At 36.4% G+C, this 17,151-nt stretch overlaps 2 protein-coding genes across 2 annotated transcripts in view; both read left to right on the top strand.

The window, feature by feature from the left end:
- Nucleotides 1-1,675, top strand: part of LOC108514057 (leucine-rich repeat-containing protein 7-like) — a 490,227-nt gene extending 488,552 nt beyond the window's left edge. The window contains exon 18 of the mRNA XM_017850082.1: nt 1,454-1,675. Coding sequence (XP_017705571.1) covers nt 1,454-1,675 — 222 coding nt within the window. The remainder of the gene's footprint in view (nt 1-1,453) is intronic.
- A 7,799-nt stretch (nt 1,676-9,474) lies between these two features.
- Nucleotides 9,475-17,151, top strand: part of LOC108514056 (leucine-rich repeat-containing protein 7) — a 56,048-nt gene continuing 48,371 nt past the window's right edge. Inside the window, exons 1-4 of the mRNA XM_017850080.1 lie at nt 9,475-9,559; nt 9,771-9,951; nt 11,068-12,748; nt 16,901-17,041. Coding sequence (XP_017705569.1) covers nt 9,475-9,559; nt 9,771-9,951; nt 11,068-12,748; nt 16,901-17,041 — 2,088 coding nt within the window. The remainder of the gene's footprint in view (nt 9,560-9,770; nt 9,952-11,067; nt 12,749-16,900; nt 17,042-17,151) is intronic.

Below are 17,151 nucleotides of genomic sequence, written 5' to 3'. Positions count from 1 at the left end.
CGTACATTAACAAAATTATCTGGTTTTTCATTTGTTTTCCAAATATTTACTGGAATAATAATTTTATATCTTTAATATTAAAAGGAATGTTAGAAGTCATCTAGTGAAGTCCAATTCCAGTATTTGATGAGAAAAATGAGCCACAAGGAAGACAAAATACTGAGAAGAATAACACAGTTGGTGGATTTGCTAAAACTGCAGATGGGCAAAAGTGTTTGAATTCATATTCATAATTTTCAGATCTATATCACCATCATAGTTACTTACATCCCATGAATTACATGGGTGTGTGGGGGTGGGTGCGGATGTGCCCCTCACTCTTTTTTTCTCCCCCTTTTCCACTCTTCCTCTTCCTTTCACTGCTTCTCTTTCACCTTCTCTTCTCTTACCCTCTCACCCCCACACACACTTTCCACAGATACATACCTACCACAATCACATAAATCATTTCATTTTGTAAAGTTGATTCTACTCAGATGCAAAACATGATTGTTGGAACAAGCCAGGCCAAGTAAATTCTTTTATTCCCAGTCTCTTTTAATTAGCAAATTAGCATGTACAACTTGTACTTATTCTGTTTTAAATATATTATAGCAAGTACCCTGATGATGAAATATTCTATATGGAATGTCTCATATTTTCACCCTCTAAATTTAATGCTAAGAATAGTCATTAACATGTGTTCCCAAAAGTTAGATTGATACCCTAAAATGAATTGAAGAATGGAAATAAGTAGCTGGATCGATAAAAGCCAAAATTTGCACATGTACCTAAAATATATTAGAAAGTGGTCCCAATTTTTAATTTCTCTTCATTATATTACTCAAGAAGCATGTCACTTTCTTAGGGTAAAAGTAAATATAAAACCACCCTGAAGCATTTTTTTCCCTTAGGGATTAATGAGAATTAGCGATCCTACCTTTTGATATAACACACCAACTAACAAAGGCTAATGCATATTTGGGCAGCAGATATTGTCAACTCCCCATTTTTTAATATGCAACTCTACTTGTAAAGCTTGTTGGGTCTCCTCCCATCACCTGCATTGATACTCAAAAGATACTCTTAATATCAACATAATTACTTATAAATATTAAAATAAGGAAGAGAACAGTATCTAAAGTAAGAAAGCAGCTGGTATAACTTGATTAAATTTTTCAAATTACCAATCACTTAAGTGTTTTGACCTACTGCTATTTCAGCCATCTATAGGGTAGGTCTAAAGACAGAATATGATTCAAAATTAGTTTATAATCTAGAAGAATGGGAAGGGGTGGGAAGTCCCATAGGGCTAAATATGAAAACACTATGCATCCTACTCTATAACAGTTTCTCAGCCAGCTCAACACTCACTGTATTGCATTTGATTATACTACTGAATATAAAATGGGGTAGTTTTGTGAACATGCTTGCTGAAGTTATTTTATGTTAAATTTCTTTTGTAAACTTCTAGGTTGAAATAAACCTAAAACGATATCCAACTCCTTACCCAGAGGATTTAAAGAATATGGTAAAATCTGTTCAAAATTTGGTGGGTAAGCCAAGCCATGGAGTGCGTGTTGAGAATTCAAATCCAACTGCTAACACGGAGCAAACTGTGAAAGAAAAATATGAACACAAGTGGCCGGTAGCCCCAAAGGAGATTACAGTGGAGGTACTTGAAGGTTATTGGTAATTGCCAGTGTGGTTTGGATTTTTTGGAATTTTAAATATGTTTTTTAACTGAATAGATCTTCCTTGATAAGTGCATTTTCCCCTAAAATATAAATGATCTCTCTACTTTTTCAAACGATGAGGGTTGCATTTAATCAATCATAGAAAAATGATACCCTCATGGCCTAAAATCATTAACATAGCTCCAAAAGTTCCAATACACACAGAATGAATAAGTTCATCACCCAGCAAGGCCTGGCCAGTGAGTGCATTATATCATATTAGTGACATTATTTTGGCTACCCCAAACTTTTATTGTATTAATCATTAAGAAAGACTAATCCAAGATTTTCTATTATGCAAGTCTCATAAAATTCCTAATTAGATCTAGAGCACAATTTTTAAAATGTTTTTATCTTTGGCTCACAACTTTTCTAGGAAGCACTGATTAACAATAAAAAAAAGGATATAACTTTGAAATTTAGATTTATGGAATCTAGTCATGTGAAGCTTAATTCCTATATTTTAGAATGAGTTAGAAATCCATCCTTATTGATTTTGTGGTCTGAAAAGAATTCAACTACACTAACGCCACCTCTACTATTTCATCACCTCTTCAGCTAATTTGGTTATCATATTTTTATCTTCATTAGAAACATAATCGATCTGAGTACATCTGTAAGTTCACGTAACTACTTCTCCAAAATCTAGATTGGCAAAACTCTTTTACAAATCTGCATTTCAGAGCATCATTTTGTTGCATTTATTAAACACCAACTGCATATGTAACACTGTGCCAAACACTGTGAGAGAGAAAAAAGAAATATAAAATGTGTCTGTAATCCCCTAGTAATTTAAAGCTGACCCAGATACACTTAAGACACATGAAACAATTAAAGAGCATATTATTTAAAATATGATCACATGGTTAGTTGAGTGATGGCGAATATAATGCTCTAAGTTTAGTTTAGACTGTGTATTAAAGGTAGGGTGATTCTGTTAAAGAGGAAAAGGGAGGAGGGCATTCCAAGCAAAGGGAAGAGCTTGAGCAAAAATAAGCATAGTGTGCATATCTGCCAGCAGAGGTACCAAACTACCTTAGAGGAGGGGAATACACCTAGATTTCTAAGGGAAAAAAATATTAACATTCATTTTCATTGTTTTTTGCTTATAAAATCAGTATCACTATACGTTTTCCTTTCCAAAATATTATGCACATATTATAGTAAAGCAACAGACTGTTCTTTTATCTCAAAGACATTGCTGCAATATAAAGGGGAAGGAAACCAACATTTAGCAGATACACATTAAATACATATATATACATTTTATATTTAAATATCCTGTAATCACAGTTTGACATCAAAATAACTGGTGGTCATGAAAATCTATAAACTGGATAATTTTACTATAAAATAAGAGTCTAAAATGTCTTCATGCAGGGATGGGATAGATGAGGCTTTGGTCATTAATTTAATAATAAATCTTAAAACTGTCCCAGTCAGGTCAAGCATAACAAATCCAGAATTAGATTTAATGTTTCCTTTGTAAACTTGCTTTTGCTTTCGTGTTCCTGATCTTGATCTCACTGGCACCATTATCTTCCATTTCACTCTAGCTAGAAATTTGAGAGATGTCCTTATTTCTTCTTCCTTCTTTCTCTCCACTTCCTGTGTCTTCCAAATAATTACCAAAGCCTGTGCATTCTCACCTAAGTGTATCATTTCTACTTCTTCAGGCCCTCACTCTGTCCTGCATTACTATAAAAAATACCCGGTTTTTTTTTACTTCCCTTGTCACCAGCCTCCTTATTGCCTTGTCAATCGTCTTTCTAAAACAGAATTCTAATCATTTCCTTGCCCTCCTTAAAAACACTACAGTGACTTCTTATTGCTCAGGCTAAGATTAAAGCTCAACTTTCGGCTTTAAATTTGTCTGTGTGATTTGCACCACCCCTTTCTTAGCTTTCTTCTACTAGTCTTTTCCTCTTGAACAGAAATTTCACTGGTAATTGCAATACTTTATGTAAAATTGAGATTCTAGATCTTCTCTCTCTAAGTTTTAACCATCCTAGAGCAAGGAGGAACTGTTGCTTTCTGTATTATCCTCCTGTCTCAAAATAACTGCAGCCAGAGTAAAGGTTCACACTCTTATTTTTCAATGTCCAGATTTAATAAATGCAGATAATCAAGCATTTAGCTGATCAGTGCATACTAAACATTTATATTTTGCACTTGTATGACATTTTTTGGGTCATTGTTATTAGTTCACACTGCCAAGGATATGGAAGAGGGTATTATATACTGCATGATATATTTATTCATGTGATTAAATATAGAAAAACCCCCAAAAAAGAATAAAGGTAGGCAAGACCAGAAGTGGAAAACAGAAAAAATAAACAAGGTAGAAAGATTACACATGCAACTAAGGGGAAAAAGGAAAGGTAAATATTTATTGCTCACTTTCATTTTGCCAACTATATGCCAATAGTTTTAACATACATTATGCCAGACAAAGAACAGGGCTGGTAGAGCCATAAGAAGAAGGAGGACGGGGAGATTTTCCTTTATAATGCCTTGTACAGTTTGCATTTGCCTTTTCCCCAGATCTCTTTATATGGCTAGCACTTCCTCATCCTTCAAGTTTCAGCTTAAAGGTCACCTCAGCAGGAAGGCCTTCCCTGGTCACCCTGATCAGTTGGACCCTCTGATATTCTCTGTCACGTCACATTATCACATTAAATATGATGAACAGTTATGATTACTTTGTTTATTGACTTCAGACTGTGAGTTTCATGAAGGCAGGGATGCTTTCTTTCTTGCCCATCCTTGTATTGCCTGAGTCTAGCACAGTTCCTAGGATAGAGTAGGAGCAAAATAAATATTTGTTGAATAAATGAATGATTGATACAGTCTAGTATAATGACTCTGGTAACATGTCTGTCTCTCCATTCAATTAGATATTCATTGAAATCAAGGACAAGTTCTGAGTTTTTTTTGAATTAATAATTTAATTAATTGATACCTATCCACACTTCATCACCTGTGTGTTCAATACACTCTTGGTATATAAATGCCCATAGCGTCTCAGTGATCCTAGACAAAAATAAATACCTAGGAGTTTCATTTAAGTTGTTATTCCCAAACAGCTTAGTAAATATTTATGCCCTACTTTGTGGTCATTTGAAAAAATCAATGCAATTAAATTGAAAGAGAAAATTTTTACCTTAGTCTTACCAAATCAAAGCCAAAATATTAATGGCATACATGCACCTGTTAAACACCACCTATCTTCTCACAGCTAGGAATCATAGTAGACACCACAATTTTAATTTCTGTTTCTCATTGATTTTCAAATGCCACTTGGTTTTTGATCACAACCACCACCAAAACCCAGCCTCACAAGGATTTTGGGTTTTGTTTTGTTTTGTTTTGAGATAGAGTCTCGCTCTGTTGCCAGGCTGGAGTGCAGTGGTGCGATCTCAGCTCACTGCAACTTCCGACTCCCTGGTTCTAACGATTCTCCTGCCTCAGCCTCCTGAGTAGCTGGGATTACAGGCACGTGCCAGCACAGCCAGCTAATTTTTGTATTTTTAGTAGAGATGGGGTTTCACCATGTTGGCCAGGATGATCTCGATCTCCTAACATCATAATCCACCCACCTTGGCCTCCCAAAGTGATGGGATTACAGGCATGAGTCAGCATGCCTGGCCAAGGATTTTCATCAGAAAGAATGTGCAATCTAATGTTGTAACTGAGAGCTATCTCAAGCTAGCCATTTGCACAGTGTCTGTCTAATGTCAAGTATTGCTTTGTTTCCCTCAAACATTTAATATAACTCACAGTGTCCCTGTTAATTGCAACAACACCCATGGGTGCCTCAGAGTACAGTTTAAGAATCAAGGGGTAGGGCTTTTAAATCTAGCACACATGAATTGAAATCTTGACTCCACCTTGTGACCTTAACAAGTCCCTAAAACCTTTCCGATCCTTGGTTTCTTTATCTTAAAAAAAAACACAAAACAGAAAATATAACAGCTATTTATGTACAGCTCCAAGCACAGTTATTGACACAGAAGAAGCCTACAGTAAATCATTCTCTCTTCTTTCTCAAGAGAATCATATGCCAATTCCTTCCTCATCCTCCTTTAATCCTTCTGCAAGTAACTACCAAGATACCTGTTCACCATCCAAAATGTTCTCCATTTTCTCTTTGTTGGGAGACTCAGCCCAATTTTTTTCTATAGAGGAACATCTTTCTTCCAGTAACAGAGAATTGTCAATTACCCTCAAAATTTTCCTTAAATTACTTTTATTCATGCTAGGCCTAGACTCTCAAAAGCTCAGAAATAAGCTTGCTTTCTTTCCTTTGACTTCTTCCTGAGGCTTCTTTTCTTTATGACAGTAGCAGCCAAGATGTAGTTTGAACAATGGAAGGGCAATTGTGTGAAAAAGGACATTTTACCTTTTCTTTCTCTCCCACTTCTGTCTCCTCACCAGAAAGAAAATATGGGCTCCCCACTAAATCTATTTTTGCTACCAAAACTTCCTCTGTCATTGGCCATAGAGCGAGTCCCCAACTTTGCCCCTTTTTCAAAAGGAACTCTACTCCTCTAGCCTCTATAAAAGAATTTATAAAAACAAGATTAGTTGATTTATTTCCCTTTGTTGGATAGTTAACTTTAACTTTTGTTGAAACCCATGTGAGAAATGCTGTTCTTAGCGGGATAGACAATACTGCGATACACAGATATCACATAGATCTTTGAGTAGCACAGATCCCAGTTCAAATCCTGGCCCTGCCACTTATTAGGTTTGTGACTTAGAATTATGATTTTACCTCACTGAGCCTTCATTTCCTTATCTGCAGAACAAAAAAAAAAAAAAAAAAAAAAAAAAAAAAAATAAATTGAATGCCAAAAAAATAAAAAAAAAAAAAAAGATGATAAATAATTCGAATGCCACATAATGATAAAAAAAATAAGGTTGTCTTTTAAATAATTAACAAGGATAATAGGGTTTAGCATAGTAGCACCACAGCAGATGTAATTAGTGCCATGTAATTTATGGCCATTATCATCATTGTAATCATCATCATCATCACTTTGTTCATAAGGATAAGAGAATCTACTTGGATCACCGCAAATTCATCATTCTTGTTTCAATAATGTCCTTCTAAGAAGAAATACGAGTTCATAATTAGCTGATAATCATCCTCTCTTCCTGGTCACTAAGACTGTTTTTGATTCTCAATAGAAATTCTTGAACAGGATCAGAAGCTTGAACCTGAGTCAAACCAGAGCTACCATGCAGAGTTCCAGTCATAATTTTGGTATACAAGTTTGAAAGTCTAATCAATACAAACAAGATGACCTGAGTACTGAATGTGTAGAACATAAGGGGAAAAAAAGCAAAACCCATAGTTATTTTAACATTCTGTACTTGTACAACTATTTGGTTTGCTTGTTTGTGTTTCTATTCTATTTTGTTTTCTTTTGGATAAAACAAAATTTCCATTCTTGTAATTAGGTATCATAGGAATATTTTTAGATTATTATTTCAACAAATAACTTACCTTTAGATTCATAGATTGTTAGTACTAGACAGGAATTGGCACTAATTCCTGTTACTGATTACCTTTATTTTAATGATGATAATGCCCAGAGAAGTACACTGACTTGCCCAAGGTGACTAACAAAATACAAAAATAGAAATAAGATGAAAATATGACACCTTGTAACAAATTTTTTGGCAAGTCAGCGTATTTTATGCCTTTCATGGTACTCTTTCTCAAACTAATATCTTCTTATAAATTTCTCCAAAGGTATATAAAGACTTTTATCCTCCATTCTGTCACCTTAAAACTTTGTCATACATTTCTTATGCTAAATCTTTGAACTAACTTTCAAAATCAATCAAAATGAAGAATATGCACCCTCTGAAATAATTTTTAAAATCAATCAAAATAAAGAAAATATGGCCTCTATAAAAGAATTTATAGAAAACAAAGTCAGTGATTAATTTCTTTTGTTGGGTAGTTATCTTTGTTCTGTGAAGCCCATATGAAAAATGAACTTTTCTTAGGATAGGCAATATGGCATACACAGTATCACATAGAACACCTTTGAATAGCAAATATAGCCTCTTCAACTGCTGAATTTTCCATTCTACTCCTTTTCCTGTTCCTCTTTGCAATTTGATACCTCATTTTAAATTCCTTGTGTGCTCACAGCTGAGCTCACCAGGAGGTAGCACAAGGTAAGGAAAGATCACTGGAATGGAGCCCAAGAGAATCCTGCTGCAGTGCTGGATCTGTGTGCCCTAGGCCTAAACCAAGTCTCAGAACCCGCCTCTAGAAAACAAAAGTGTTGGACTAAAAGATCTTGCCATTTTCTTTTATTGAAATGTTCTATTTAAAAAATTAACAAGTAACAGATACAACCAGGTTTTTCAGGCAAATATTTCCATACAAACCTAACCCAAAAGAATCCCAAAAGATAGAACTTAAACCAAAAGTTAAAGAAATGGACCTGCTTCTCTGCAATAACCAAAGACCTGAGCATGTCTCACTATGGGGGTCCTTGGCAATATATAAAATTTATAGTAAGAGTTTCTGCCTGTTCATTATACCAACCGATTAGTTTTAAGACAGGACTTTTAAATTTACAATATTTTTGTCCTCAAGTATATTTTTTTCTCTGATTTAACAAAATATTTCTAAGTATTTTACATTAGTGCTCCAAACTCACAAGATACTAATGAATTAAAAGCTGAAAATTCTTATTTGAATTAAAATTAATCTTAAGGGAAAAGAAGACATAACAATAGCTGCTATGCATAAATATATCTCACTACTTATGGGCATAGATAAGGCATTTTTATATCTAGAAGAAAGTGAGAATTTGGTATTTTACCTTCCCCCGAATGCTCTCCACACTCCCTGGTCAGCTGAGAACAGTAATTTGAATTGTGGAAGTTTAAAATTCTTGGGTTTTCTACATGTTTATTTGTCATTATGAAGTTATAGTCGTGTATCGATGTTGCTCGTTACACTGGAAGGGGTATAGAATGAAGATTTAGCACGCTAGATTAGGTGTGAGAAAACCAGGAACCTTTGGAAGAAGACATGATGGAACTTGAGAAATTGAGGAGATGATCACTTGAGATACAGTAGAAAGTGAGGAGGAAAGTGGTGGGAAGAGCAGGATTTATAGGACCCGACAGTGAATTAATGTGGCTAGGGATGCACACACACACACACACATTAATGTGGCTAGGGATGCACACACACACACACACACACACACACACACACACACAAAATCTTAATTGGTCAGTGACATACTTTCCTCTTAAAACTCTTAGAGAGTTCACCACTTAGAACAGTTACATGCGTATATGTCATATTTGTGTGAATCATACTGCTCATTAATGGCTTATCATAATTCAGTCTGGTGTTCTAATGAGTTACATCTCATCTCTCCAACTAGATTATAAACTCCCAGAGGGTACCAGCGACATTTTGTCTTTCTTTGAAACCTCCACAGTTCATTGCACAGTGCCAGGCATATAAACAACATGCAAAAAAAAAAGGATGAATAAATGGACTCACGTTAGAAAAAAATTTTGTAATGCTTAACTCAGAGATACATATGGTTTATTTCTCCCAGTGCCCCACAGTGAACTGAATTCTAGAGTCACATTTTTGAATCTGAGCCAAATAAAGATACTGCCACTTCGGTTAACCATTGTTTAAATGTTTACTTTCCTTGTCCTGTATTATTATATCTCTCAGGATTCTTTTGTTCATCCAGCTAATGAAATGAGGATTGGGGAACTTCACCCTTCATTAGCTGAGACCCCTCTGTACCCACCCAAACTTGTTCTGCTAGGGAAGGACAAAAAAGGTAACATTGTGAACCCAATGTGGAAAATATGCTACAAATGCATGTGCATGATGAATCGCCAGTTGTAAATTATGATACACCATAGTCTATACAAATGTTTTACAAATATGCATTTCTAACCTTCATCGGTATGGTTTCCATTTTTCATACTTGCTTTTCTGTGTAATTGTCAGTGTCATAGCATTATAACATTTTCCCCTTTAAATTTCAGAATCAACTGATGAGTCTGAAGTTGACAAAACTCACTGTCTGAATAACAGTGTTTCCTCAGGCACTTACTCAGACTACTCGCCTTCCCAGGCTTCCTCAGGATCCTCTAATACCCGGGTTAAAGTGGGGTCCTTGCAGACAACAGCTAAAGATGCAGTACATAATTCTTTGTGGGGTAACAGGTGTGTTTAGAATTCCCTCCTTTTGTTCCCAAATGTTTATTTTCAGCAACTTTTAAAAAAAATGGAATCTTCTTAATTTTGGAATTGTATTCGGCACACAAGTGGCACAGAAGACAGAAGGGGCAGGTAAGCAAATGTTGTTCGCCTGGGACTGCCAAGAACAGATGAATCCATCTTACAGAGAAAGGCCATTGGTTAAGGAAGACATGGTAGGAGTTAACAGGATGAGATGGTAGAACAAAAAATTTAAAAAATAAAAAAAAAGTGTTAGCCCACTGATATTTATTGATGAGACATGGATGTTTTACCACACAAAATGGCATAATGAATTAAAATAAAATGCCAGTAAAACACTTAATGTGTCTGGTCCAGAGTAAGTGTTCAATAAATTTTCATTACTATCATCATCATCATAATTTTATCACCACCTGGAAAAGTTAGGATGTATTTTAAAGTACTTAATCTTTCCAAAATGCCTCCTCCTCTATATTACTCTAGTTTTACAGATGAAAAAAACCACACACAGAGCACAATAAAGTGACTCAATAAGGCAGTGTTTTCCAGTTCTAATTCCATTTTGTAACTTGTTGCTGTTTTACACTACAAATAGCAAATTAAAATTGTTATATGATATAGGTAGTCAATAACTTTTACTCATATTTTACTGATAATATTGCCACTATTGGCAATGTCTTCTTTAGTAATTCCTGAGTAACTTTTCCTATTCATTGATGCTCATAATAAAAATCTTAACTCTTTGAGTTTGTAAATTCATTATCTACATTATTTCAGTATCTGCTAGAAATAACATGGTCAATGATAAAAACATGTCAGTGATCTAAAGTCATAATATAATTTACATTCTACAAAAACATACCTGAATACACTCCCTATAAAATAGCATTTAGTGTCTTCAAAACCTGACCTTCAAATAAAAGTTATCTGAAGACAATTTAGATTCATTACATACACCAAGCATTTGTAAGAAAGGTACTTTCAGTCAATAGTTTGAAATGTACCAAATCAGAATCTCCAGGAATGGATATCAGGAATCATGATTCTAATTAGACCCAACTCTTCATCCTTTTCAATTTCTTCTTCCCATTGTGTTCACAGGATTGCACCATCTTTCCCACAGCCTCTTGATTCAAAGCCATTACTCAGCCAGCGGGAGGCTGTTCCCCCAGGCAGTATACCACAGCGTCCTGACCGGCTGCCCATGAGTGATACTTTCACTGACAACTGGACTGATGGCTCACATTATGACAACACAGGGTTTGTTGCTGAGGAAACCACAGCCGAGAATGCCAACAGTAATCCTCTCTTAAGTTCGAAATCTAGAAGCACATCTTCGCATGGACGCAGGCCTTTGATCAGGCAAGACAGGATTGTTGGTGTTCCCCTGGAACTCGAGCAGTCTACACACAGACACACACCAGAAACAGAAGTGCCTCCTTCCAATCCTTGGCAGAATTGGACCAGAACCCCTAGTCCGTTTGAAGACAGGACCGCTTTTCCTTCCAAATTAGAGACAACCCCTACTACCAGCCCATTGCCTGAAAGGAAAGAACATATAAAGGAATCTACTGAAATACCTAGTCCTTTTTCTCCAGGCGTACCATGGGAGTATCATGATTCCAATCCCAACAGGAGTCTTAGTAATGTCTTTTCTCAAATCCACTGCCGCCCAGAATCTTCTAAAGGTGTTATTTCAATTAGCAAAAGCACAGAGAGGCTTTCCCCTCTAATGAAAGATATCAAGTCTAATAAATTCAAAAAGTCACAGAGTATCGATGAGATTGACATTGGTACATATAAGGTGTATAACATACCATTAGAAAACTATGCTTCTGGGAGTGATCACTTAGGAAGCCACGAACGACCAGATAAGATGCTGGGACCAGAGCATGGTATGTCCAGTATGTCTCGAAGCCAGTCAGTCCCGATGCTGGATGACGAGATGCTCACCTACGGAAGTAGTAAAGGGCCACAACAACAAAAAGCTTCTATGACAAAAAAAGTCTATCAGTTTGACCAAAGCTTCAATCCTCAAGGATCAGTGGAAGTGAAAGCCGAAAAGAGGATACCACCCCCTTTTCAACACAATCCCGAGTACATGCAACAGGCCAGCAAAAACATCGCCAAGGATTTGATTAGTCCTAGAGCTTACAGAGGATACCCACCAATGGAGCAAATGTTTTCATTTTCTCAGCCATCTGTGAATGAGGATGCTGTGGTGAATGCCCAGTTCGCAAGTCAAGGGGCCAGGGCAGGCTTCCTGAGAAGGGCCGACTCCCTGGTGAGCGCCACAGAAATGGCCATGTTTAGAAGGGTCAATGAGCCTCACGAGCTGCCCCCAACTGATAGGTATGGCAGACCTCCATATAGGGGAGGGCTGGATCGCCAAAGCAGCGTTACAGTGACTGAGTCCCAGTTCCTGAAAAGGAATGGCAGGTATGAAGATGAACACCCTTCATATCAAGAAGTGAAAGCTCAGGCGGGAAGTTTTCCGGTTAAAAACCTTACCCAAAGGAGGCCATTGTCTGCGAGAAGCTACAGTACAGAGAGTTATGGCGCCTCCCAAACCAGGCCAGTTTCAGCTAGGCCTACTATGGCAGCTCTTTTGGAAAAAATACCATCTGACTATAACTTGGGTAACTATGGTGACAAGCCATCAGATAACAGTGATTTAAAGACGAGGCCTACTCCTGTGAAGGGAGAGGAGAGCTGTGGTAAAATGCCTGCAGACTGGAGACAACAGCTGCTTAGACATATAGAAGCTAGACGGTTAGACAGGGTATGTCTGGCATTTCTCTGTAAGAATATCCCTCCTGCCTTTAGTGTTACTTTTTTGGCATTTCTAAGCACATGTAGTGAAGCATGAACTACGTGAATGAATTAGATGATCAGTATTTTATTTATCTTTATATTGTGGGGGAAATGGATCATAATAGTTTTTCATGGATGTGGCTAAATGGTCTCTGAGAGTTCATAACCTGCAGGTGAATTATTCATCAAATCTAACCCAAATATTGTTAGTAAGAAAGAATTTGACTCCATTAGAGGGGATGGTGCTTCAACTGTTTTCTAGTCATTAAGGCAAAATGCCTCTCCTAGGACACAGAACTGTTCTCTAGTGACCTAAAGAGTATGATTTTATTGAACCTATAAAAAGTGGATATTTCCCCCGTTTCTGAATGGACTCACTTATATTAAAGTCAGGCGTAATTTGTTTATGAAATTTGCAGATAGTTAATGCTATGGAACTACTAGTTATTATTTCTAATGAGCAATAATTTTCCCAGCAAGAAACAGACAAATAAGCAGAAATTAAAAGCCCTCCTACACATTATTTTATTTAATAAAATCCTGCCATTTAGAATGTTGGTTTTATATAGAAAGAAATGTTTAAACTCAAATTATAGTACAGACAACAAAAATAGATGATGTCTTTATGAAGACAACAAACGTACAAATTAGTATGTATATTGCAGCAAAAAAGAAAATTAATTCTAGTTCAGTTAAAAATTGGGTCACAATAGGTGAGGCATGGTGGTTCACGCCTGTAATCCCAGCACTTTGGGAGGCCGAGGCAGGTGGATCACGAGGTCAGGCGTTCAAGACCAGCCTGACCAAACATGGTGAAACCCCATCTCTACTTAAAATACAAAAAAAGAAAAATTGGCCAGGCATGGTGGTGCACGCCTGTAATCCCAGCTGCTCGGGAGGCTGAGACAGGAGAATTGTTTGAACCCAGGAGGTGGAGGTCGCAGTGAGCCAAGATCACGCCACTGCCCTCCAGCCTGAGCGACAGTGTGAGACTCCATCTTGGGAAAAAAAAAAAAGAGTCCACATATACAGGGATCAGAGACAGTGGAAAGAAAAAAAAATCATATGATGCCTAGAATTACATTTTGTTGCCTGTTCAAATCTCTCTAAGAGAAACCTGGTACTCGTTTTCTAGAACTATTTTCAATTGACCATCATCATTCAGTGTACTTTGTGGCTTTTAGTGTAGAGGGCTTGATGTGCTCTGCATTGACATTAGAATCTTAAAGATCCTTTTTGTGAAAATGGGGCTTTTTGTTCTCATTTTCTAGGGCTGAATGCTGAGTGCAAATTGGGGATCTGGGTAATAATATACTATTGCATTGTCTCACTCAATACTTTTATTATTTTATTTGGTGTTCTGCTAAAAGCACAGGTCACTGCATTTATTATGTATTTCTTTAATACTGAATTTTATGTTTACAGGTTTACACTTTCGAAATAATTATATTGCTTGTAGGTCGTGTCTACATGACAAGAAAACAATTTTTTTTAGGGAAAGAGTGAACTAATAAATGTGGGTGTGGGTGTTAGTTTCTCAATGTGGAAATTGGTTCTGCTTTGCAAAATATTTCATCAGAATGTCTGTTTCAAATAGGTTTGCTCAGTCCCATTGAAGGGAGCCTCATCAAAGCCTCATGACTGGCTGTCAGTGGGAGACACCTGGTCGGTTGTCACCATGCCTTACCTCAAGTATACCCTCCATGTAGACAGATAACTTGGAGGGCGAAAATATTTGGGGCCAAATAATACAGTACAGTTTGGGAACTCTGGCCTCGTGTAGACACGACCATACATAACAGGGTAAGATGAACTAGTCAAGAAAGGTTATAAGAAGCTTTTTGGAGCATATGTACAATGACTAGTAATTTGAGGCAACAGAGGAATGAGTGGAAACAACTAATGAAAAGGAAAAGATAAAATTCTAAGCATTTGGTTCCATCACTTAGTTACTGGTATCCCAGATCAATGGTTCCTCTCCTTTGACCCCAGCTTCTGGAAAGTAGGCGACTCCTCTAGATGAAGCAAGAATTTTAAGCAGGCATATAGGGTTAGGGGAGAGAGATTTGAATCAGCAAATGTTTGAAGGCCCTTCCTATCCCAGATAACAAAAAGCGAACTCGTGTATTTTTCATTGCTATGACACTTCGCTTCTTAGTTGATCGTCATACAACCTCTGTTTGTGTACAGTTCCCTAGGTGTCTTTCATTTTTCAAAGCAATTTCAATGTACGTTCAATAGCTTCTCATTTAATTCCAAGAAATTAAATTACCTTAGAGTATTGCTTTGAGTCATCAGATCCTAGAAGCTCTTTCTTTTGTTTTCTCCAAGTCGCATTTCTTTCATTCAGCTGAGTTACTGAGCTATTCAGGCTATATCTTTCATAAAACTTCCCAGCTACTCAACAAGGTGAATTCGGGGTACTGAAGCACAGACTTATTATGTGAAACCAGTTTCAACATAGCTGTGCTACTTAACATTCTGTCCAAAGGCAGACTGCACCAGAGAAATAATGTGCTTCTTTCCCAGTGAAATTTAATTGAGTCATTTGAACCCTGAAAATCAAATAGTTACACAAGAAATTATGAGATCTCTGTCCATTCCACATAAAAGACAATTGCCTAGAGACTTGGACGTTGGATAAGCTTAACAGTTCAACATAATGTTGGTGAAACATCTAAGTGTTGACCTTGAAGAGGCAGCTCTAAGAACTACCCTAGATAAAAGATGCTTGTTTCCTCTTTTAGTTTAACCACAAGGCCCATGCTTTCACTGCAGAGCCACACTATGACAGGGAATTTAAAACATGAACCCATATATCTGAGACTGCTTCTGTTCTATAGAAGCTGAGAGAGCACTAGACTGGAGGAATTTTAAACGTTAGGGAATTTTCCAAGTGCTAGATTGAGATGTTTAGTGTCTTTTTCAGTTTTGGCATGGTGACAATGGAAAATCTCTACATGAAATAATAATGGATCCATAACAAATATGATTGGTAGACAAGCACACCATCAGGAGTATAATCATCTTTCAGCTTCAGTCAATGAAACTTTGATGCTAAAACTCATTACTTTGATAATATTGCCCTCAGAATAGAATAGCTGCCTGCTGTTAATGTTCAGTAATATTTGGCTTAGAAAAAGTGTGCTAAGTTAACTTCTGTGATCTTTTTATACCAAAATGAGAAAATTACTTAAAGGGGCCAAATGCTGTCAATGATTACATTTCCACTGTAGACTGAAGAAGGAGATTGTACAGGTGGAAACAATTTGATGAGAGGGTATCTAAAATTTTACATTTAATTTTTAAATAAAGTTTTATAGGAAAAAAATTATCTATCAGTCACTTAAATGCAAATGCCACCAGAGTGTTCTGTAGGTATTTGGATATATTAGATAATTAGCATTAATAAATCAATAAATTATAATTGCTTCAATATTACTATGAAATTTCTTTAGTTTAAAATATAATTTTAAGAAACAAAAAATAGAATATTTGGATCCACATAAAATGTATTTGATTTAACTGAATTAATAAGTAAGTTCAATCAAGCCTATGGTCAGCTCAAATGACATTTTGACCAGCTGTTTTTTCTGAGTTGCTGTAATTATGCCTACAGACTGAGCAATAAAGGAGACTGATTTTGGCTTTAACATTGCAATGCATTAGCTTAAGACAGAATTAGAAACTAATATTTGTCTTTCACAAGTGATGATCTCACAATGTGAAAGAGAACAAAGATCTGCAGCTGGTAAAATTTAAGATCTCACTGTTCGAATTTTTAAATGGATAGATTACCACAGATGAATAATACTTGTCCAAAGTCACTACTATCACGATGTATAAGAGACAGAATTTATGACGTTGAGTTAGCAGCAGATGTAAAACAGAATGTATCTTCTTTGCTTTTTGTCTTTTCTGTAGTTCTGGATGGTACTCATTATGTGCATAACTAACACTGTTTACCGTATGCTTCTGTCTGATCAAGTGCATGTTTTTTTAAAAAGTTACTGTTTGCCTGCCTAAAGTTAAATGTTATAAATTGAAACCTGTTCATGTAATTTATCAGTTTGTTGAGCATGTGTTCACACCCTGTCACATGATTATTTCCTCTACTCAGAATGCTGCTTACAAACACAATACAGTTAACCTTGGCATGCTGCCCTATGGAGGTATTTCAGCAATGCATGCAGGCAGAAGCATGACTTTAAACTTGCAGACTAAGTCTAAATTTGATCATCAAGAACTACCTCTTCAGAAAGTAAGTATGGACTGCCCTACATGTGTCAGCATACCAAAGCCAATTAATGTTGTTTGTTCACTTAATGTGTTTAGGCTGTACATACAACCCTGCTTACTATAGGCTCCTAT

This window comes from Rhinopithecus bieti, unplaced genomic scaffold (assembly GCF_001698545.2).
Source record: "Rhinopithecus bieti isolate Rb0 unplaced genomic scaffold, ASM169854v2 scaffold_33245, whole genome shotgun sequence".
Classification (NCBI taxonomy): domain Eukaryota; kingdom Metazoa; phylum Chordata; class Mammalia; order Primates; family Cercopithecidae; genus Rhinopithecus; species Rhinopithecus bieti.
Note: the sequence above shows the minus strand (reverse complement) of the source record. Positions and strands in the feature narration are given on the sequence as shown.